The sequence below is a fragment of the Triticum aestivum genome, chromosome 5A, assembly GCF_018294505.1.
Source record: "Triticum aestivum cultivar Chinese Spring chromosome 5A, IWGSC CS RefSeq v2.1, whole genome shotgun sequence".
In the NCBI taxonomy this organism is placed as follows: domain Eukaryota; kingdom Viridiplantae; phylum Streptophyta; class Magnoliopsida; order Poales; family Poaceae; genus Triticum; species Triticum aestivum.
This window is the reverse complement of record NC_057806.1, coordinates 530519856-530544882: the sequence shown is the minus strand read 5'-3', so window position 1 is coordinate 530544882 and position 25027 is coordinate 530519856. Positions and strand designations below refer to the sequence as shown.

General features: G+C 42.8%; 2 protein-coding genes across 2 annotated transcripts; both read left to right on the top strand.

The window, feature by feature from the left end:
- The first annotated feature begins 9087 nt into the window (after positions 1-9087).
- On the top strand, positions 9088-9804 carry LOC123101487 (protein MEI2-like 6). Its single transcript, XM_044522922.1, has one exon. The coding sequence runs from the start codon at positions 9139-9141 to the stop codon at positions 9802-9804; it is 666 nt and encodes a 221-aa protein (XP_044378857.1). The 5' UTR covers positions 9088-9138.
- On the top strand, positions 9730-10823 carry LOC123107499 (protein MEI2-like 6). The gene is made up of 3 exons (XM_044529484.1): positions 9730-9922; positions 10030-10165; positions 10289-10823. The coding sequence occupies exons 1-3, from the start codon at positions 9804-9806 to the stop codon at positions 10445-10447; spliced, it is 414 nt and encodes a 137-aa protein (XP_044385419.1). The 5' UTR covers positions 9730-9803; the 3' UTR covers positions 10448-10823.
- Positions 10824-25027: the final 14204 nt, after the last annotated feature.

Genomic DNA, 25027 nt, shown 5'->3' with positions numbered 1-25027 from the left:
CATGCTCTATATAAAATGGTAGCATGCAAAAAAATGCAAATTAATAATGATGACAACGCAAGATGAAAACACTTTGTACCAAAAGATCACATGCCCAAAAATGTCATGTTTCAAGATTTCATATACAGGGATAAAAATATATGAAAAAACTGAGAGATTTGCAATGACACAATGGAAAAAAATCCGTCTGTTTATAATATGAAATTGCCATGGTAGATACAGAAAGTTTTTTGCCATGGAATGATCAGTAAATGTGCCATCTTATATACAAAACATTTGCCATTGTCCCCTACAAACTAAAATAATTACAAGCCTGCCACCATCGCGTGAGTTGCGCCGATGTGACAAAACCTACTTGCCCATCTAGTAAAAACTATGAACACAATTTTTTCACCATGTATTTTACTGTCCATCTCTCCCCCTACCCCGAAGTTCTCATGATAAAATTTAAAAAGTGTTTGCCATGGTATATTTACTAAATTTTCCATGGTCCATTTAAATAAATTTCCATGGCAGCTACAAGAATAAAACTATCATGGTTTAATAACTTGTTTGCCATGGTCTCGTTAGTGAAATTGCCATGGACCTATATTAAAATTGCACATGTAAAATTTAGAAAAAATGTTCTCTTGGAAAACATTTCAACTTTTAGAAAACTTGTAATGGTAAGAAGGAAAATTTATTCTTTTATTCATGTTCAAAAAACATGGCAAGGTCATGGATTTATTATTTGAAAGAATGGAAAATTTAGGAATTTTCCGTGCACACATGAGACAACTGTAATTAAAAATGTGCCATGTTTTGGACCACATAATTAATAAATTTGCCATTCTCTCAAAACATAAAATTTTGTATGCGACCAAAAACAAAACTAACATGGTCTAATTAATAATTGTGACATGGTGTATTTAATAAAATTGGCATACACTAAAAATAAAATTGCTACATAAATTGAAATTGTCATGGTCTAACTAATAAAATGGCCATGGTCTAAATAATAAAAATTGTGATGGTATCTACAGCAAAAACTACCATATTCCAAAATTTTCCATGGTCTGCAAAATTAGGATTTTTTTTGTTATAATGGGGACATGGCAGATTTATGAATTTTGTTATTTTGAAAAAAGTGCCAAAGTTAAAGGTTCATAGTTGTGGCCCATGGCAACCACAAGCATGTTGCCATGGTTACTTAAGAATCTTGTTTGCCATGGAATCTAAGAATTTTCTGCCATGTTAATTAAGATTTGTTGTTGTAACATTTTTGTGTACTTATTTTGCCATGTCAACTACTTCTGCATACTTTGGCAGCATGTCAATGAAATTGCCATGTGAGTTATTTTTGTGTGACCTTGCCTTGATCTTCGATACTTTTTTCTTCAAAATTTGCCATGCTTTTAGAGAAAAAATTCCAAGCATTTGCCATGTGACGAACCAAAAAGACTTTCTTTGAATTTGCTTTTACATTTGGACCCAATGTTTTCTAAATTTGCCATGTGACTTGTGAAAAATGTACCAAGTAAAGAAAAATCCCCATGAGTAAAAATTAGGAGTTATCATCTAAAATGCTACTTAAACTCTTCAAACCCAACTTGCCAGCCTTAACAGCAAATTAACCATGGCAAAAAACGGCTATACAAGTTTACAACAAGTACTAAAAGTTTACAAAATATTAATTCATGTCACCAAAAATTATATTGTTGGATTCGTATCTGAACATAGTCTCCGGTAATACTATTTTTACTATGTATAAATTATATTTTATTAGTTAAAATCATGGTTATGATGCTAAATACGATGGGGACTAATACCAGGATGGAGGCATTAGCTAACACAAACACTTGCCATGGCAACAACCTCGTGCACAGTTTGCAGGGCGAACTAGATCATGTGTTTCGACTCTGCCACATCTTGACAAAGAGAGATGGAAGTACAATAGCTAGCTCACCTAGAGGTTGAAAGAGACAATGGTGAGCTTCATGTCAACCCGTCGCGCCACGGTGGCCCGCATCACCGGGAGCGGCAACACAACCGCCTCCATGTCACCTTGCTTCCCTTCAAGGTTGTGTAAGGCTGGCCCAACAGTTGCTGGACGAATGCCCTAGCTTGAGGCAGGAGCACACACTGGTGAAAAGCCGCGGCGAGGAGCGCGGGACCAGACCATGCCTGGCATCGGAGAAGTCAAAATAGCGCTGCAACGAAGCGCATCTTGCGGAGGAGGTGCCGAGGGTGTTGGAGGCTGCGACACCATGGAGGAACGAGAGCAGCTCGAGGAGCAGCAATGATGGCAAGGACACTGATGGGGCGACATACGACGAGGTCTGCATAACTTGCGCCAAAGTGTGCCCACACATCTGCCTCCGTGGAGCGCTGAGCTTGCGGAAGAAAGCTTCCTCGACGCAGTGACCGACACGATTGAGCACGCACTTTGTGGGGATGTTGGCGACGAGCATGAGGTCGAAGCACCGGCCAGAGGGCCACATCAAGGAAGCGCGCAGCCATGGTGAGAGGAAATAGAAGGTCGGTGAGCGACGACGAGGGACACGACAAGGTAGCTGATACGTCTTCAACATATCTATAATTTTTGATTGCTCCATGCTATATTATCTTCTGTTTTGGATGTTTATGGGCTTTATTATACACTTTTATATTATTTTTGGGACTAACCTATTAACCCAGAGCCTAGTGCGAGTTTCTGTTTTTTCCTTGTTTTAGAGTATCGCAGAAAAGAAAAATCAAACGGAGTCCAATTGACATGAAACTTCACGGAACTTATTTTTGGAAGGAAAGCAACCCGGGAGACTTGGAGTCCACGTGAGGGAAGCAACGAGGAAGCCACGAGGCAGGGGGCGCCCACCCACCTGGGCGCGCCCTCCTCCCTCGTGGGCCCCTCATGCCCCCCTGACGTACTTCTTCCGCCTATATATCTCCATATACCCTAAAACAATCGTAGAGCACAATATCGGGAGTTCCGTCGCCAGAAGCCTCCGTAGCCACCGAAAGCCAATCTAGACCCATTCCGGCACCCTGCCGGAGGGGGCAATCCCTCTCCGGTGGCCATCTTCATCATCCCGGTGCTCTCCATGACGAGGAGGGAGTAGTTCTCCCTCGGGGCTAAGGGTATGTATCAGTAGCTATGTGTTTGATCTCTCTCTCTCTCTCATGTTCGTAAGGTGATACGATCTTGATGTATCGCGAGCTTTGCTATTATAGTTGGATCTTATGATGTTTTCTCCCCCCCCTCTACTCTCTTGTAATGGATTGAGTTTTCCCTTTGAAGTTATCTTATCGGATTGACTCTTTAAAGATTTGAGAACACTTGATGTATGTCTTGTCGTGCGTATCTGTGGTGACAATGGGATATCACGTGATTCACTTGATGTATGTTTTGGTGATCAACTTGCGGGTTCCGCCCATGAACCTATGCATAGGGGTTGGCACACGTTTTCGTCGTGATTCTCCGGTAGGAACTTTGAGGCACTCTTTGAGGTTCTATGTGTTGGTTGAATAGATGAATCTGAGATTATGTGATGCATATCATATAATCATGACCACGGATACTTGAGGTGACATTGGAGTATCTAGGTGACATTAGGGTTTTGGTTGATTTGTGTCTTAAGGTGTTATTCTAGCACGAACTCTAGGGTTGTTTGTGACACTTATAGGAATAGCCCAACGGATTGATTGGAAAAAATAACTTTGAGGTGGTTTCGTACCCTACCACAATCTCTTTGTTTGTTCTCCGCTATTATTGACTTTGGAGTGACTCTTTGTTGCATGTTGAGGGATAGTTATGTTATCCAATTATGTTATTATTGTTGAGAAAACTTGCACTAGTGAAAGTATGAACCCTAGGCCTTGTTTCCTAGCATTGCAATACCGTTTACGCTCACTTTTATGCTGTTTTATAATTTCAGATTACAAAAAGCTTTATCTACTATCCATATACCACTTGTATCACCATCTCTTCGCCGAACTAGTGCACCTATACAATTTACCATTGTATTGGGTGTGTTGGGGACACAAGAGACTCTGTGTTATTTGGTTGCAGGGTTGCTTGAGAGAGACCATCTTCATCCTACGCCTCCTACGAATTGATAAACCTTAGGTCATCCACTTGAGGGAAATTTGCTAGTATCCTACAAACCTCTGCACTTGGAGGCCCAACAACGTCTACAAGAAGAAGGTTGTGTAGTAGACATCAAGCTCTTTTATGGCGCCGTTGCCTGGGAGGTGAGTACTTGAAGGTATATCTTTAGATCTTGCAGTCGAGTCTTTTAGTTTCTTGTTTTATCACTAGTTTAGTTTATAAAAGAAAATTACAAAAATATGGAATTTAGTTTGTCTCATACGCTTCATCTTTTTAATATCTTTTGTGAGTATGATGGAAAGGAAAATTGTGCCAAAATATTAGAAGAATGATGCATTAGAATGTTTGGCACTAAATATTTGAATGATGAGCATGATTGCAATGTTGTTAGTATGAATTCCTTGAATACCCATGATGCTAATGATATGCAAAGCCACAAGCTTGGGGAAGCTATGTTTGATAAAGATGACATTTTTTGTCCCCCATGTTTTGATGAGAAAATTTATTATGATGAAAGCATGCCTCCTATTTATGATGATTATATTGATGAAAGTGGATTTGGAGAGGTCATGACTTTATTTTGTGGTGAATCCACTATTTCGGAAGAGGTTCCAATTGATTATGAGAACAAAGTTGCTATCTATGATGGTTATTGTGATGACTTGTATGCTATAAAGAATAATGATATCCATGAAACTTGTCATCATGATTTTAGTTTTCAATTGAATTATGCCTCACATGATAATTATTTTGTTGAGTTTGCTCCCACTATTATTCATGAGAAGAATTTTGCTTGTGTGGAGAGTAATAAAATTTATATGCTTGTAGATCATGAAAAGAATGCTTTAGGTGCTGGTTATATTGTTGAATTCATTCATGATATTACTGAAAATTATTATGAGGGAGGAACATATGCTTGTAGGAATTGCAATAATATCAGGTTTCCTCTCTATGTGCTTAAAGTTTTGAAGTTATGCTTATTTTGCCTTCCTATGCTAGTCGATTATTGTTCCCATAAGTTGTTTGCTCACAAAATCCCTATGCATAGGAAGTGGGTTAGACTTAAATGTGCTAGTCATATTCTTCATGATGCTCTCTTTATGTTACAATTCTTATTCTTTATGTGAGCATCGTTGAAATCATCATGCCTAGCTAGGGGCGTTAGACGATAGCGCTTGTTGGGAGGCAACCCAATTTTATTTTCGTTCCTTACTTTTTGCTCCTGTTTAGTAATAAATAATTTATCTAGCCTCTGTTTAGATGTGGTTTTATATTTTAATTAGTGTTTGTGCTAAGTAGAACCTTTGGGAAGACTTGGGTGAAGTCTTTATGATCATGCTGTAAAAAACAGAAACTTTAGCGCTCACGAGAATTGCTGACATTTTTATTTGGAGAGTGCTATTTAGTTAATTATTTTTGCAGATGATTAATAGATAAATTCCTCACGTCCAGCAATTTATTTGAGAATTTTATGAGTTCCAGAAGTATACGTTTGATCCAGATTACTACAGACTATTATGTTTTTGACAGATTCTGTTTTCGATGCGTTGTTCGCTTATTTTGATGAATCTATGAGTAGTATCGGATGGTATGAACCATGGATAAGTTGGAATACAGTAGATATTACACCAATATGAATTTATAATGAGTTCACAACAGTACCTAAGTGGTGATTTATTTTCTTATACTAACGGAGCTTACGAATTTTCTGTTAAGTTTTGTGTTGTGAAGTTTTCAAGTTTTGGGTAAAGATTCAATGGACTATGGAATAAGGAGTGGCAAGAGCCTAAGCTTGGGGATGCCCAAGGCACCCCAAGATAATCTAAGGACACCTAAAAAAGCCAAAGCTTGGGGATGCCCCGGAAGGCATCCCCTCTTTCGTCTTCGTTCATCGGTAACTTTACTTGGAGCTATATTTTTATTCGCCACATGATATGTGTTTTGCTTGGAGCGTCAATTTATTTTATTTAGTTTTGCTTGCTGTTTGAATAAAATACCAAGATCTGAAATTATTAAATGTTAGAGAGTCTTCACATAGTTGCATAATTATTCAAATACTCTATGTGTTTCACTTATATCTTTCGAAGTAGTTTATCATTTGCTCTAGTGCTTCACTTATATCTTTTTAGAGCACGGTGGTGGTTTTTTTATAGAAATAGATGAACTCTCATGCTTCACTTATATTATTTTGAGAGTCTTAAATAGCATGGTAATTTGCTTAAATAATCCTAATATGCTAGGTATTCAAGATTAGTAATTTTTTTTCTTATGAGTGTTTTGAGTACTAAGAGAAATTTGATGCTTGATGATTGTTTTGAGATATGGAGGTAATAATATCAAAGTCATGCTAGTTGAGTAGTTGTGAATTTGAGAAATGCTTGTGTTGAAGTTTGCAAGTCCCGTAGCATGCACGTATGGTAAACGCTGTGTAACAAATTTGAAACATGAGGTTTTATTTGATTGTCTTCCTTATGAGTGGCGGTCGGGGACGAGCGATGGTCTTTTCCTACCAATCTATCCCCCTAGGAGCATGCGCGTAGTGCTTTGGTTTTTGATGACTTGTAGATTTTTGCAATAAGTATGTGAGTTCTTTATGACTAATGTTGAGTCCATGGATTATACGCACTCTCACCCTTCCATCATTGCTAGCCTATTCGGTACCGTGCATTGCCCTTTCTCACCTTGACAGTTGGTGCAAACTTCGCCGATGCATCCAAACCCCGTGATATGATACGCTCTTTCACACATAAACCTCCTTATATCTTCCTCAAAACAGTCACCATACCTACCTATTATGGCATTTCCATAGCCATTCCGAGATATATTGCCATGCAACTTTTCACCATTCCGTTCATCATGACACATTCATCATTGTCATATTGCTTAGCATGATCATGTAGTTGACATAGTATTTGTGGAAAAGCCACCATTCATAATTCTTTCATACATGTCACTCTTGGTTCATTACATAACTCGGTACACCGCCGGAGGCATTCATATAGAGTCATATCTTGTTCTAAGCATCGAGTTGTAATCATTGAGTTGTAAATAAATAGAAGTGTGATGATCATCATTAATAGATCATTGCCCCCCCTCCCCCGAAAAAGGCCAAATAAAAAAATAAAAAATAAAGGCAAAAAAAGAGAAAATAAAAAGGGGCGATGCTACTATCCTTTTTCCACACTTGTGATTCAAAGTAGCACCATAATCTTCATGATAGAGAGTCTTTTGTTTTGTCACTTTCATATACTAGTGGGAATTTTTCATTATAGAACTTGGCTTGTATATTCCAACAATGGGCCTCCTTAAGTGCCCTAGGTCTTCGTGAGCAAGCAAGTTGGATGCACACCCACTTAGTCTCTTTTGTTGAGCTTTCATACATTTATAGCTCTAGTGCATCCGTTGCATGGCAATCCCTACTCCATGCATTAACATCAATTGATGGGCATCTCCATAGCTCATTGATTAGCCTCGTTGATGTGAGACTTTCTCCTTTTTGTCTTCTCCACATAACCCCCATCATCATATTCTATTCCACACATAGTGCTATATCCATGGCTCGCGCTCATGTATTGCGTGAAGGTTTATAAAGTTTGAGATTACTAAAGTATGAAACAATTATTTGGCTTGTCATCGGGGTTGTGCATAATGAGAGCATTCTTGTGTGACGAAAATGGAGCATGACTAAACTATATGATTTTGTAGGGATGAACTTTCTTTGGCCAGTGACGTTTAGGCTGGTCATAGTGGGAGTAACTTAGCAAGTAACATAGCGCATTTCAAGACAGATTTGCTTATGTGGCATAGAGTTAATGAGGAGAGAGGTGTTTGGAGTAACATAATATGTTACTGTAACATAACGCAACCCAAAGCAAAATGAGTCTATGATGTAATAAATGCTATCATCTACGATACTACTCCCTCCGGTCCTTTTTACTTTGCATATTAGAATTTTCTGAAGTCAAACTTCACAAAGTTTGACCGTATTTATATAAAAAATATCAACATCTATCATGCTAAAGTTATACAATATGAAACTTTAATTCATAACACATCTACTGATATTGATTTCAGATTGTGAATGTTGGTACTTTTTTCTATAAAGTTGGTCAAACTTTACGAGGCTTGACTTCAGTCAAATCTTATATTCGAACTAAAAAGGACCGGAGGGAGTACTTGTACGTTACTTTACACTATGAAGATAGTAACAAAGACTAGTGTAATATGCATGACACTAGTCTAAGTTACTCCCCACTATGACTAGCCTTTAGCTCGTGGGCTATATCTGAATGTTTAATGTCTTGGGGGGTGGGGGGGGGGGAGATAAGAGCTACTCACTCCCGTCTGGTGAAAACTGCACATCTAGCTTCAAAATTTGTCCACAAAAGAGTGTAATTCTATCTTTCCAATGCACTTTAAAGTAGAAAATAATACTTCTCTCTCATTACATGGTAATCAAGACCAATAGCAATCTACACATGGTCTTTTTAATTGCTACATGCCCTTAGCTCATTGGGGGTTGAATAATTAAAGAGGAGAGAGATGGTGGCTTGCATCTTTTTAATGTATTTTTTATTTAACTCCATAATTTATCCTAAAATTTCTAGATGTACATTTTTCAACGGATGGAGGGAGTAAGATTATCTCTCTATGAAAGAAAAGAGAAGCGGGAGGTCTTGGCGTATGCATTGAAGAGAGTGAACTAGTAAAACAAGCTTGTAAAAGAAATTGAGCGTGGCGAATCACGTAGAATCAAGATATGTGTGAGTGATTCGATGGCAAACAAAGCATATTCACGGGGAGAGACCAAAAATCTGACGTCAGTCAGATAGCATTTCTCTAGTTTAATCGTTCGAGATATTTCTGAGAAGAAAAGAAAGAGAAAAAAATATCAGAGTATAATGTTGTAAAAGCTCAAAATGGGAGTGACCGACCGAGGGATGCAGTACAAGAACCGTCCTGCGCAGGTGCATCTCCAGTCTCTCGAGCCCACTCTCGTTCTTCCCACTCACTGCATCTGCACCGTTGAAAGAAGCAAGAGAAAAGAAGCCATGACTGCCTACTCAACCTCGCTCCTGCACCCTGCCGCTCCTGGGACCGGTCCCGTGGCCTTCTCCCCCTTTCAGCTCTGTTCCGCGGCTCCATTCGCCCTGCCGCTGTGCTGTCCCTTCCCGCCGCACTACCTGTACCCACCTCCCCCGCTGCCGCCTTCGTGCGGGCTGGCTGTCGGGTGCGACGGCTGGCTCGCTCCGATGGGTAGTGCCTACACCGTGGGGGTGCCCGCGTTACCGTTCTTGCCTTGGCTGCACATGCCCCCTCCGCCGCCTTTTCCGATGGTGCTGTACTACAACCCGGCCCTCAAGCCGCTGCTGCCGGCGACGCGCTGCAGCATCACGGAGATCGTAGAAGACGGCAACGTCGAGCCCCCGATGGCAGAGGTGGAAGACGAGCCCTCCCCTCGCTCGGTCCTCGCGCTCTGGAGGAGGAGCGCGGCGCTTCCGCCTCCGTCTTCCGGCGTCGCAGGCAGCAAACCACCCTTCGACGGAAGGAGCAAGAAGACATCCGTCATGATCTGCAACATCCCCAATAGTTTCATGTTAGTACTTCCTATATTTCTTGTTTCTTGCTTCAATCTTGCTGAGGTTCTTGATTGTACGGATGTTCTTGATTGTTGCTTCAAGTTTATTTTTTCTCCCCTCGAAGGAAACGAAGGTTGATGGCCATCTTGGACCAGCATTGCGCGGAGGAGAACAAGCTTCGATGTCGACCCCGAGGCGGCGGCGCCGCCGTCGCGAAGTCGGAGTACGACTTCCTATACCTTCCAATCGATTTTAGGTACTAGTACACCAATCCCCATCTTTGTACTAGTAGTCTAGTACTGCTCGTGTAGGGCTTTCGCTTGTTCTGAGCTTGCAGCTGACCACAACGTTTGCACTGGGCAGGACAAAATGCAACAAAGGCTACGCGTTCGTCAACATGACGACGCCGACGGCCGCACGGCGGCTCTACGCGTTCCTCCACGGCCACCACTGGGCGGGCTGCGCCAAGGTCTGCGAGGTCGTGCACGCCCACATCCAGGTACCCATCTTCTTCTCCGGCATGAACACTGGTATTCTAGTAGTAGTATACTCGAGTACCTGGATGTGCTAACGAAGCCAGAAATGGATGTTTGGTTGCTCCGGCCTGGATTTTGCATTTCAGGGAGTGGACGCGCTGGCGGCGCACTTCTCCCGCTCGCTATTCCCATGTGGCAACAACAAGGAGTTCCTGCCGGTGCGGTTCGGGCCTCCCAGGGACGGCCTCCGGCAGACGGCGGAGCGCACCATCGGCTGTGCGGTGGTCCGTCGTCGCCTCAGCTGACCTTGTTCGCTCGCTGCACACCGGCCGTGTTAGACCTCTATCTTGCATTCTATCTATTCCATGTCATGCCAATGCCAATGCCATCGATTGATAGAACGGGATATGGAGGTTGGCTCAGTTATGAATTTCCATTCTCTCTCTAAAAAAAAGAGATATGAATTTCCATGGCTATTTCATGTTTTTAAGATGAATCTTCAGAAGCTAGTAGTAGTACTAATAGTCCAGCCAGGCGTACTACGAGTAGTCCAGTATTGGTAGCAGTATGCGTCTAGCCAGTGACGTTTAGCTCGTGGGCTATATCTGAATGTTTAATGTCTTGGGATCTCCCGTGTTATGTGCAGTAAAATTAAATGTACTGAAGCCTAGTGGAAGGAGCTTATTTATGTGCTAGACATAAGTGTGAGATGATTAACATTCTCATCTGTTTCTTTCTACCTTCGCCTTATTTTTGCTCCTTTGGGAGATTAACCTTTTATTCTTTACTGCACTAGTAGAGGTTCCTTGGTAGGGAAATACACTGGTGCTCTCGGTGCGAGCACTCTATATGAAAACATAATTTAGTAACTAAAAACAAGTCAAAAGATTTAGAAACTTTTCTGAAATTAAACATGATCAAGTATTATACTCGTATAAAAAGATTCGCTAGGGAATGACTTTCATTGTATCCAGGGAATACTATTCACGCAGTATTGTCTTCATAAATTGTTTTTTCCTTGAAGTCAACAAGAATCATTCCTTGGCCAAACTTTTTATACGAGTACACTACTAGATCGTGTTTGATTCCAAAAAGATTCAGATTTTTTTTGACTTTTTCTGATATATTTTTTTGCATATAAGATGGGTTGGCACCCGAGAGCCAAAATTTCGCTTCCCTGCTTAGTGTGTTGTTAATATGTACTCCCTTTATTCTAAATTACTTGTTTGGATTTGCCTAGATATGGATGTATCTAGACTCATTTTAGTGCTAGATACATCCGTATCTAGACAAATCTAAGACAAGTAATTCGAAACGGAGGGAGTAGGTAAGAAAAAGAAGCCTATCAATTTGTCGGTACCCATTCGTGCCAACCATACAAAACTTGTCATTTTGGTAAATTTTGGACCTAGTCTTTCAAATTTGAGAAAAGTACATCTCAACCCTTGACAGAGTCTAATTTGATCACTCAAATTCAATACCAGACAAGTTTCACCCCCCAACTATTGAAACCGCCACCTTGTTGTGAAACTGCTCGACAAAATTGCCACGTCATTGTAAAACTGTTGTGCATCTCCGTCATTACCTGATCTCCTCTTTCGACAAGCCCCGCCCCTCCTCTCCACCCAGAGCTCCCTCCGAAGTTTCTGGAGTCGTTCCTTTGTTGCCGTTCGTCCCCACGAGCTCTATGCCTCGCCGTTCATCGCCGACATCATAGTCAAAGCTCATGGGCCTCCGTTGCCACTCTAACCTCGACTCTGTCCACCGTTGGCCCTGCCGGCGAGTTTCCCGGAACAAGATGGCGGGGCACCCGAGCATCGTTAAGTGCGTGCATCTCTTCTCCTGGAGGTCACTGCCATGCACCATGTGTCCAGTGACGGAGTCCCGCCGAGCCCCTCCCAGCAATAGAAATTGCCACTAGACCACGTTTGGTCAAAACCATGTTGACTTAGCATGAATATCGCTTGGCTGATTCAAGGCACTAAATTTATCTGGTTTGAAGAGGTAAGGATGCAACTCGTCCATTTTTAGAGTTGACAGATCAAATCTAGACTCCACCAAGAGTTGAGGGACAAAATGTATACTTTTTCTCTTCAAAATTTGTCATTTTGGGGATCCAATATTTGAGTTGCCAAAGTTTACATGCCAAAATGTTGTGTTCTTTCGTGAACTTTTGCTTCGACGAAAAGCGTGGTTGCATGTCACTCGAATCTATTATGAAAATTCACAAAAAGTACAAAGCACTCCAAACACAATGAAATTTATATCAAGGTCCCTCGACCCCAACCTAGTAACTTAGGGCCTTTTTGATTCATAGAAAAATATATGCAATTTCAAAAATCATGAAATGGTGTATCCATTTGTTTTAAAGCAATACACATAGGAGAGGTATATTTTCTTTTCGTTTAAGTTTTAATGGACGACAAAAGGAATTCCTCCTAACCAAACACTTGATTTCACGAAAATTGTGTTCTCACATCCGTTACTTTGCACATGCAATATATTTTATGTGTGTGTTGTTTTATTTTTCCATTCCAAATTTTGAAGATCATGTAAATCATAGAGGGCCTAGAATGATCCACTCAAAGAGTATGTGGGTATCAAATGATCATGTAAATTAGTGAGAGCCTAAAATGAACTACAAATCAAAGAGTATGTAGGTATCAAATTATATGACTAGACATGGTGAAATTTTACATTGGGCTTCTTTCATTCGTAGGATTGTAAAGCACAAAAATAAGAATAACCGGGATTTAATTGTTGGAAGCAATTGTAATTAGTACAAAACATGTTAGAGACATCACAGAAAAATAACAATTATAGAAAATGATTTAACAAATAAAAAATTCAGCAAAATGGAACACAATCGAGTCCTTACGAAAATTACTAGGGTGGAGGGACGCTGTCAAGTTATTTCTCTTTCAATAGCCGGGCTGATGCTTATTTCATTGTGTTTTGAACCGTGTTCTCTCTTAATACCATGAGTAATTTTAATATGCTCCCTCTTACCCCCTCTTTTTACATGGGAGGTAAGAAGGTACGTTAATCAGACCGTTACTTAATCACATCAATGGCTGAGATCTATGATGATCTCTTACTTCTCATGTGAAAAGGGAAGGTAAGAGAGACCATGCTAAAATTTGCCTAATACCATTTTTTGTATACCAAAAATTACATTAACTTATTACATGTTTTGTGTTGCAGTATTACTTTGTTGTTGTTCTTTTACTTCTTAGTTTATTAAAGAAAAAATAGACACTAGTTATGGGCACATTAATTTTTGTCTAAGTCTGCATGCATGAAGGAGAAATGTGACATACGTGGTGTACTCTCGCAAAATCCAGCCCCAAATGCCCGCGGACTCGCCCGCGGAATGCCCGGCCAACACACAAAAAATCGTTTTCATAACTGAAGATCTCATTTTCAAACGATCAAGTTCACACAATTACGTGCAATGTAAACATAATCTAAATATTCTCTGACCACCGTCCTTATTGTCCAGCCCTGTCCATATCCGCCAGCCGGCTGAGCCCCTAAAAATGGAGGCATGGTCGCCAGCAGGGTAGAGTAGGACATGGGACACATGCCGGCTCACAGGACTCGTGGTGTCGTCGTCTCCCATGCCCTACTCTTCCTTGTTAGAGCCCGCATCCTGAGCGTTGCCGATCGATGTAAGGCCGACTATGGATCCGTTGTGGTCGGAGCCCGACACGCCCACCACGGCACGGTTGTGCCAGCGGTTGCTGGTCACCCGCACTGGCGCCGAAGAGTGCGATTCCGCCTCACCGGCCTCCGCCGTGAGGGCTGCCGCGGCCTCTTGTGCCCTTTGCCTCGCACGGCGGGCACGCCGCATCATATTTTTCTCGGGTGGGCGTGGGTGCACCTCCGAGTCGGTGCACCAACGAAGGGGTTGCGTGTTCGCCAGGGCGTTTGGACGCTAGACGAACCGCACCGCCTTCAGCGAGCCAGCGGCCGACGTGTCCCGCACCAGATCCATGTGCTATGTGGGCGGACGCACTGGATTTCTGCCAGATGAAGTCCTTCCGTTGTTGGCGTTCTCCTCACGGGCGCGGCGGAGCGCAATGCAGACATCCATTTCTTCCTTGGGGCTACGTTGGACGAGTTTTCAGTCAACGGATCGGGATGTGTAGGATTCGGATCCGCCCCCCGCCATGTCGGAGAAGGCCGGAGATCACCTGAGGGAGCTTCGGGCGAGGGGGTGGAGTGGAGTGGAATGCGGCTAGGGTTTCCTCTGAAACGCGGATAGGTTGAATATATATGGGGTTGGGTGGGCCACAGTAGGTCGGATATGACGTGGCGATCGCATCCGAGCATGCCCATATCCTCCCCTGATATGGTTTGGATTTCGGGGTTGTCGGTCAGTCTGGGTGTTTGGCCGTATTTGTCAGGTCCGGTTAGGTGGCACTTCTGCATCTGGGCCGGACATAACAACCTGCCCGGACGTTTGGAACGAATACGGGGCGTCCGGTTGTGGATGCTCTAAGTAGTGTTTCAACACACAATGTCCTACAGACGACTTCTATGAAATAGTTATGTACTATGACAGAACCAGTAACCGCCTGGAGAAAACATGGAGTATGTAAGTTTTTTGATAAACTATTGCGGAAGAATACATGCATTGCTCATAGTTAGATTCTCTTCGGTTAAAATGAATTTTGGGGTAGCCTTAATAAACTGAAAAAGGAAATATATTGCTAATTGTGTTCTCAAAAATATAATAACATTCAACTTGTTAAGACCTGCAAACAGGGCTGTCTCTGGAAAATTAGGGGTCCGGGATGAGAATCAAAGTAGGGCCCTATTTTTTTAAAATCATATAACTGAAGAACTAATGTAAGTAAGGCATACTCTCATTTACTTATATAACTTCAAATATGTGTTATTCGATACAATATTTTGAAAATATACTGAATACTAATTGTAAAATAGTAAAGATGGTACCGAAGCAATAAACTTATAAAGTGACCTCACTTTCTACTAAAAATACCAGCACCCGTCTAGTCTTTTTTTAATCAAATCTTCAATTATATCTTCATAATTAATCTTCTCTTTTTTGCGATGAGATTCTTTCAGGACATATTCATCGAGAGCACCCTTTTGGGATCGAGCATCCGCTTATAGTTTTGTTTCGTTCCTACGCTTTTCAGCACTAGAATTATAGTTCCTTCTATGCATGATTCTTTCTGTTTTATAAAACAAACAAAAATAATATATCATTCCAAATTGTATGTAATATTTCACCTTGATGCAACATTATGAAAAATTGTTTAACAAAGACGAATGTACACTAGCAAAATAAAATAGGGCTTCATATAAAAGGATTTGCACTGGCAGGGACGAGGCGGCTGTAATACCTAATACGGCGCCGTGGAGCATGGCCGGCCGGCGGCCGCGTACGCATGTCTTCTACTCCTGCCGCTCTCGCTTGCCGGCTGCCGTCGCGGAGTCGCCCAGCCGCCCCTTGCTCTGCTCGAGACCTAAGGCTGGTTGTAATGGGGAGTATCATATACTATTATCATGCATATGATACTACTCTATGATACTACATCCGTAATGCATAATATCATATGTTAGTACCATAGAGAACTACATTTATTGCCATGCATGACACAAAGTAGCATATCATTTAATATGATATGGTATCATGATATGATACTCAAACCTCTCTTTCTTCATTTAATTCTATGCCACCTCATCAAAATTGCTTAGTTGACATACATGATGCTACCTATGATACTCCCATTACGGGCAGCCTAAACGACCTGGTCTCACGCTTCATCTCGTAAGACCCACTCCAGAGGATGCCACGTGTACTTCATCAATTTTGATGCACTCATTCTTCCTCAATCCTCCTTCCCAAACTTCACGCCTCCAGCCCATGAATTCTAAGACCTCCCCAATGCAAAGGTGCTTAGATGAGGTGCTAAGCATATTAAATGCCTTAGCAACTCAAGTCCACAATGCAAAGGTGCTAAGGACCCATTTGATTTCAAATAAGTCACCAACTTATAAATCAAAAAGTGAAAAAAGTGACTTATTTTGCCAAACAGACCCAACTTATAAGTCACCCCAACTTATAAGTCATAAGTTGCTCCACCCCAACTTAAAACTTATAAGTCACCCTCTTTTGCATGGGTCCCACCACCTTTACATAAAAAATAAGATGAAAAGGTGTGGTCAGGTGACTTATAAGTCAGGTGACAACCAAACAGACGTGACTTATAAGTCACTAGTTTTAAGTCACCTGACTTAAGTCAGGTGACTTATTGGAACCAAACAGGCCCTAAGCTTTTGAATGTTAAGCTTTGCGCATTTAATTCGTTGTAGACTCAGAATTGTGTTTCCACCTAGGTACACGTGCTTAGCACCATTTCTTCCTGGGACACCATACTACTCTCTCTCTCTTCTTAGCTAGCATGCCACATCATATTTTTTGCTTAGTTGGCAACCTTAGCACCTGTACAAGGTGGAGCATTGGGAGGGGCCTAACAGTCTCGGAGTATCCTATAGGCCTCGTGCTCCTCGCCGGTAGGCCCGGCACCGTAGAAAAGCTATTCCCGTTCCTTCCATCTATCACGTCAGGTGTAGGCAAAGGCGGCAGCGTCGAACGGCGGGAGGTTGAGGTCGATGTCGGCAAAGGCGGCAGCGTCACGTTCCAAGATGAAGCGCTGCAGAGGAGCTTGATGATGGCCGTGGAGGCGTGGACGGCGAGGGACCTGGACGATGGCCGTGGACTGAGCTCCGGTGGGCAGCGATGCAACGAACAGGCGAGCTGCCGGAGCGCCGAGGAACGCGGCCCTGGAAGATGGGGCAGAGCAGTGGGACGGCGGCCATGGCCGCGGCCGCGGCGAGCGAGCCGGAGAAGCGCCTCACGGTCGAGTTTTCGGGGAGTCGAGGAACGCGGGAGAGCAGACGAGGCGGCAAAGACGGCGGCTGCCATGGTTGCGAGCGAGAGGAAGAAGGAAAAGGGAATTGGGATTTCGCTGCGTAAGTTAATGGAAGCAGAGGATTAATGGCCTACGTGTTTTGAGATTTTCGGGTTTGCCAAGTGTCATCTGCTGAATAAGGTCTCACGGTCAGGGCGTGCGACCCAGGTCACATAGGATTTGGTTGCTATCTTTTTCTTTTTTTGAGGTAAATTTGGTTGCTTTTTTTTAGAAGAGGTAAATTTGTTTTTTTAGCGATTAAACCAAGCTTTATTCAGAGAATTCCACAAAATGTGGGATACAACGTTGATCATGAGATTGGCCTAACCACAAGTGACGCCTTGGTCCCAACGAAAAAGCATGCTTGGCTAAACTATGTGCCTCTACATTGACGGCACGAGATTCATAAGTAAAGGAAACGCTAAATAAAGAGGATAAATTGTTTATCTCAGCTATAATGGCTCCGTTTGAACCCTGGCAAGACTTGTTGATTGCACTCACAACGTCCTTTGCATCCGACGCTACTAGCACATCATGGAGGTATAGATCTTGGGCTAGGGCAAGTGCCTCCCGGCATGTAATCATCTTCAGAATAGCAGGATCGTCAACACCTGTGATGCCTAGAGCGGAGCTCCCCATGAAAACCCCATTTGCATCTCTGCACACTGCTGCTGCGACTCCTCCTGTTCCTCTGCAACATGCGGCATCAACATGTATCTTGGCCACCCTCGATGGAGGGGCTTTAGGCCGCTGATTTTGTTGAGCTGCTCCCGCTCCTCGCCTTGATGTGATTTGCCCTGGTTCTCTCGGCAGTTCAAGCTCTTGTATAAACCTGCATATAAATCCATGTGTGCTTTGTGGACTCTGAAAAATTCCATCGTGGATAGCTTTGCGGCGCACTGACCAAATCGCCCATAGCGTAACAGTGAGCTTGACGAACTGATCGTGTGATGATAGCTCCATAAGTGTGAACAGCCACTGCTTCGCGTTTGGTTCTATTACAACTGCTAGCTGCTGAGAGAGGTCTTCGTCCACTAGAGCCCATATACACCGAGACATAGTGCACTGCAGCAACGAGTGTCTCCACGAGTCGGGCTGACCACACATGCCGCATGAGCTAGAATCAGTCATATGTCAATGCGCTCGGACATCATTTGTTGATATCGAGTGTTTGGATAGTCTCCATAAAAACATACGGATTTTGCCTGAACTTGCACTTTCCAGAGTGTTTTCCACGCTCCCTCCTCCTGAGATGTGCTTGAGGATCCCGCTCTAGTTTTCAGCCAAGCTTCCCTCCTTGCCCTAGTACTTACTAGCATCCGGTATGCACTTTTAACCGAGAAGAAGCCCGATCTTTCATGATTCCAGCTCCAGAAATCTTCTATATTTTTTGTGCACGAAGGGATACCGATTATACACCTAGCATCCATGGGCAGAAACGTACCATGCACCCGCTGCTTATCCCATGAGGCTGATGTTTGGTCTATTAGCTCGGATACATAGACAGGTGGGTTCGGATGAAGGTGCCCATACGGTCTCTGTTGGGGAACGTAGTAATTTCAAAAAAAATCCTACGTACACGCAAGATCATGGTGATGCATACCAACGAGAGGGGAGAGTGTAATCTACGTACCCTCGTAGACCGACAGCGGAAGCGTTATGACAACGCGGTTGATGTAGTCGTACGTCTTCACGGCCCGACCGATCAAGCACCGAAACTATGGCACCTCCGAGTTTTAGCACACGTTCAGCTCGATGACGATCCCCGGACTCCGATCCAGCAAAGTGTCGGGGAAGAGTTCCGTCAGCACAACGGCGTGGTGACGATCTTGATGTTCTACCATCGCAGGGCTTCGCCTAAGCACCGCTACAATATTATCGAGGAGTATGGTGGAAGGGGGCACTGCACACGGCTAAGAAAACGATCACGCGGATCAAATTGTGTGTCTAGAGGTGCCCCCTGCCTCCGTATATAAAGGAGCAAAGGGGGGGTGCGGCCGGCCCTAGGAGGAGGCGCGCCGGAGAAGTCCTACTCCTACCGGGAGTAGGACTCCCCCCTTTCCCTAGTTGGATTAGGACTTGGGGGGAAGGAGGAGAGGGAAGAAAGGAAAGGGGGGGCGCCGCCCCCCCTCCTTGTCCAATTCGGACTTGGGGGGAGGGGCACGCGGCAGCCCCTAGGACTCCTCTCCTCTTCCTCCACTAGGCCCATTAAGGCCCATTAGGTTACCGGGAGGGTTCCGGTAACCTCCCGGTACTCCGGTAAAATGCCGATTTCACCCGGAACACTTTCGATGTCCAAACATAGGCTTCCAATATATCAATCTTTATGTCTCGACCATTTCGAGACTCCTCGTCATGTCCGTGATCACATCCGGTACTCCAAACAAACTTTGGTACATCAAAATATATAAACTCATAATGAAATTGTCATTGTAACGTTAAGCGTGCGGACCCTACGGGTTCGAGAACAATGTAGACATGACCGAGACATGTCTCCGGTCAATAACCAATAGCGGAACCTGGATGCTCATATTGGCTCCCACATATTCTACGAAGATCTTTTATCGGTCAGACCGCATAACAACATACTTTGTTCCCTTTGTCATCGGTATGTTACTTGCCCGAGATTCGATCGTCGGTATCTCAATACCTAGTTCAATCTCGTTACCGGCAAGTTTCTTTACTCGTTTCGTAATACATCATCTCGCAACTAACTCATTAGTTGTAATGCTTGCAAGGCTTATGCGATGTGCATTACCGAGAGGGCCCAGAGATACCTCTCCGACAATCGGAGTGACAAATCCTAATCTCGAAATACGCCAACCCAACATGTACCTTTGGAGACACCTGTAGAGCTCCTTTATAATCACCCAGTTACGTTGTGATGTTTGGTAGCACACAAAGTGTTCCTCCGGCAAACGGGAGTTGCATAATCTCATAGTCATAGGAACATGTATAAGTCATGAAGAAAGCAATAGCAACATACTAAACGATCGGGTGCTAAGCTAATGGAATGGGTCATGTCAATCACATCATTCTCCTAATGATGTGATCCCGTTAATCAAATGACAACACATGTCTATGGTTAGGAAACATAACCATCTTCGATTAACGAGCTAGTCAAGTAGAGGCATACTAGTGACGTTTAGTTTGTCTATGTATTCACACAAGTATTATGTTTCCGGATAATACAATTCTAGCATGAATAATAAACATTTATCATGATATAAGGAAATAAATAATAACTTTATTATTGCCTCTAGGGCATATTTCCTTCAGTCTCCCACTTGCACTAGAGTCAATAATCTAGATTACACAGTAATGATTCTAACACCCATGGAGCTTTGGTGCTGATCATGTTTTGCTCGTGGAAGAGGCTTAGTCAACGGGTCTGCTACATTCAAATCCGTATGTATCTTGCAAATCTCTATGTCTCCCACTTGGACTAGATCCTGGATGGAATTGAAGCGTCTCTTGATGTGCTTGGTTCTCTTGTGAAATCTGGATTCCTTTGCCAAGGCAATTGCACCAGTATTGTCACAAAAGATTTTCATTGGACCCGATGCACTAGGTATGACACCTAGATCGGATATGAACTCTTTCATCCAGACTCCTTCGTTTGCTGCTTCCGAAGCAGCTATGTACTCCGCTTCACATGTAGATCCCGCCACAATGCTTTGTTTAGAACTGCACCAACTGACAGCTCCACCGTTTAATGTAAACACGTATCCGGTTTGCGATTTAGAATCGTCCGGATCAGTGTCAAAGCTTGCATCAACGTAACCATTTACGATGAGCTCTTTGTCACCTCCATATACGAGAAACATATCCTTAGTCCTTTTCAGGTATTTCAGGATGTTCTTGACCGCTGTCCAGTGATCCACTCCTGGATTACTTTGGTACCTCCCTGCTAGACTTATAGCAAGACATACATCAGGTCTGGTACACAACATTGCATACATGATAGAGCCTATGGCTGAAGCATAGGGAACATCTTTCATTTTCTCTCTATCTTCTGCAGTGGTCGGGCATTGAGTCTTACTCAATTTCACACCTTGTAACACAGGCAAGAATCCTTTCTTTGCTTGATCCATTTTGAACTTCTTCAAAATTTTGTCAAGGTATGTGCTTTGTGAAAGTCCAATTAAGCGTCTTGATCTATCTCTATAGATCTTAATGCCCAATATGTAAGCAGCTTCACCGAGGTCTTTCATTGAAAAACTCTTATTCAAGTATCCCTTTATGCTATCCAGAAATTCTATATCATTTCCGATTAGTAATATGTCATCTACATATAATATCAGAAATGCTACAGAGCTCCCACTCACTTTCTTGTAAATACAGGCTTCTCCAAAAGTCTGTACAAAACCAAATGCTTTGATCACACTATCAAAGCGTTTATTCCAACTCCGAGAGGCTTGCACCAGTCCATAAATGGATCGCTGGAGCTTGCACACTTTGTTAGCTCCCTTTGGATCGACAAAACCTTCCGGCTGCATCATATACAACTCTTCTTCCAGAAATCCATTCAGGAATGCAGTTTTTACATCCATCTGCCAAATTTCATAATCATAAAATGCGGCAATTGCTAACATGATTCGGACAGACTTAAGCATCGCTACGGGTGAGAAGGTCTCATCGTAGTCAATCCCTTGAACTTGTCGAAAACCTTTTGCGACAAGTCGAGCTTTGTAGACAGTAACATTACCGTCAGCGTCAGTCTTCTTCTTGAAGATCCATTTATTCTCAATTGCTTGCCGATCTTTGGGCAAGTCAACCAAAGTCCACACTTTGTTCTCATACATGGATCCCATCTCAGATTTCATGGCTTCAAGCCATTTTGCGGAATCTGGGCTCACCATCGCTTCTCCATAGTTCGTAGGTTCATCATGATCTAGTAGCATGACTTCCAGAACAGGATTACCGTACCACTCTGGTGCGGATCTTACTCTGGTTGATCTACGAGGTTCAGTAGTATCTTGTTCTGAAGTTTCATGATCATCATCATTAGCTTCCTCACTAATTGGTGTAGGTGTCACAGAAACCGGTTTCTGTGATGTACTACTTTCCAATAAGGGAGCAGGTACAGTTACCTCATCAAGTTCTACTTTCCTCCCACTCACTTCTTTCGAGAGAAACTCCTTCTCTAGAAAGTTTCCGAATTTAGCAACAAAAGTCTTGCCTTCGGATCTGTGATAGAAGGTGTATCCAATAGTTTCCTTTGGATATCCTATGAAGACACATTTCTCCGATTTGGGTTCGAGCTTATCAGGTTGAAGCTTTTTCACATAAGCATCGCAGCCCCAAACTTTCAGAAACGACAACTTTGGTTTCTTGCCAAACCACAGTTCATAAGGCGTCGTCTCAACGGATTTTGATGGTGCCCTATTTAACGTGAATGCGGCCGTCTCTAAAGCATAACCCCAAAATGATAGCGGTAAATCAGTAAGAGACATCATAGATCGCACCATATCTAGTAAAGTACGATTACGACGTTCGGACACACCATTACGCTGTGGTGTTCCGGGTGGCGTGAGTTGCGAAACTATTCCGCATTGTTTCAAATGTACACCAAACTCGTAACTCAAATATTCTCCTCCACGATCAGATCGTAGGAATTTTATTTTCTTGTTACGATGATTTTCAACTTCACTCTGAAATTCTTTGAACTTTTCAAATGTTTCAGACTTATGTTTCATTAAGTAGATATACCCATATCTGCTTAAGTCATCTGTGAAGGTGAGAAAATAACGATATCCGCCACGAGCCTCAACATTCATCGGACCACATACATCTGTATGTATGATTTCCAACAAATCTGTTGCTCTCTCCATAGTACCGGAGAACGGTGTTTTGGTCATCTTGCCCATAAGGCACGGTTCGCAAGTACCAAGTGATTCATAATCAAGTGGTTCCAAAAGTCCATCAGTATGGAGTTTCTTCATGCGCTTTACACCGATATGACCTAAACGGCAGTGCCACAAATAAGTTGCACTATCATTATCAACTCTGCATCTTTTGGCTTCAACATTATGAATATGTGTGTCACTACTATCGAGATTTAATAAGAATAGACCACTCTTCAAGGGTGCATGACCATAAAAGATATTACTCATATAAATAGAACAACCATTATTCTCTGATTTAAATGAATAACCGTCTCGCATCAAACAAGATCCAGATATAATGTTCATGCTCAACGCTGGCACCAAATAACAATTATTTAGGTCTAATACTAATCCCGAAGGTAGATGTAGAGGTAGCGTGCCGACCGCGATCACATCGACTTTGGAACCATTTCCCACGCGCATCGTCACCTCGTCCTTAGCCAATCTTCGCTTAATCCGTAGTCCCTGTTTCGAGTTGCAAATATTAGCAACAGAACCAGTATCAAATACCCAGGTGCTACTGCGAGCATTAGTAAGGTACACATCAATAACATGTATATCACATATACCTTTGTTCACCTTGCCATCCTTCTTATCCGCCAAATACTTGGGGCAGTTCCGCTTCCAGTGACCAGTCTGCTTGCAGTAGAAGCACTCAGTTTCAGGCTTAGGTCCAGATTTGGGTTTCTTCTCCTGAGCAGCAACTTGCTTGCTGTTCTTTTTGAAGTTCCCCTTCTTCTTCCCTTTGCCCTTTTTCTTGAAACTAGTGGTCTTGTTGACCATCAACACTTGATGCTCCTTCTTGATTTCTACCTCCGCAGCTTTCAGCATTGCGAAGAGCTCGGGAATTGTCTTATTCATCCCTTGCATATTATAGTTCATCACGAAGCTCTTGTAGCTAGGTGGAAGTGATTGGAGAATTCTGTCAATGACGCAATCATCTGGAAGATTAACTCCCAATTGAATCAAGTGATTATTATACCCAGACATTTTGAGTATATGCTCACTGACAGAACTGTTCTCCTCCATCTTGCAGCTATAGAACTTATTGGAGACTTCATATCTCTCAATCCGGGCATTTGCTTGAAATATTAACTTCAACTCCTGGAACATCTCATATGCTCCATGACGTTCAAAACATCGTTGAAGTCCCGATTCTAAGCCGTAAAGCATGGCACACTGAACTATCGAGTAGTCATCAGCTTTGCTCTGCCAGACGTTCATAACATCTGGTGTTGCTCCAGCAGCAGGCCTGGCACCCAGCGGTGCTTCCAGGACGTAATTCTTCTGTGCAGCAATGAGGATAATCCTCAAGTTACGGACCCAGTCCGTGTAATTGCTACCATCATCTTTCAACTTTGCTTTCTCAAGGAACGCATTAAAATTCAACGGAACAACAACACGGGCCATCTATCTACAATCAAACATAAACAAGCAAGATACTATCAGGTACTAAGTTCATGATAAATTTAAGTTCAATTAATCATATTACTAAAGAACTCCCACTTAGATAGACATCCCTCTAATCCTCTAAGTGATCACGTGATCCAAATCAACTAAACCATGTCCGATCATCACGTGAGATGGAGTAGTTTCATTGGTGAACATCACTATGTTGATCATATCTACTATATGATTCACGCTCGACCTTTCGGTCTCCGTGTTCCGAGGCCATATCTGTATATGCTTGGCTCGTCAAGTATAACCTGAGTATTCCGCGTGTGCAACTATTTTGCACCCGTTGTATTTGAACGTAGAGCCTATCACACCCGATCATCACGTGGTGTCTCAGCACGAAGAACTTTGCAACGATGCATACTCAGGGAGAACACTTCTTGATAATTAGTGAGAGATCATCTTAAAATGCTACCGTCAATCAAAGCAAGATAAGATGCATAAAAGATAAACATCACATGCAATCAATATAAGTGATATGATATGGCCATCATCATCTTGTGCTTGTGATCTCCATCTTCGAAGCACCGTCATGATCACCATCGTCACCGGCGCGACACCTTGATCACCATCGTAGCATCGTTGTCGTCTCGCC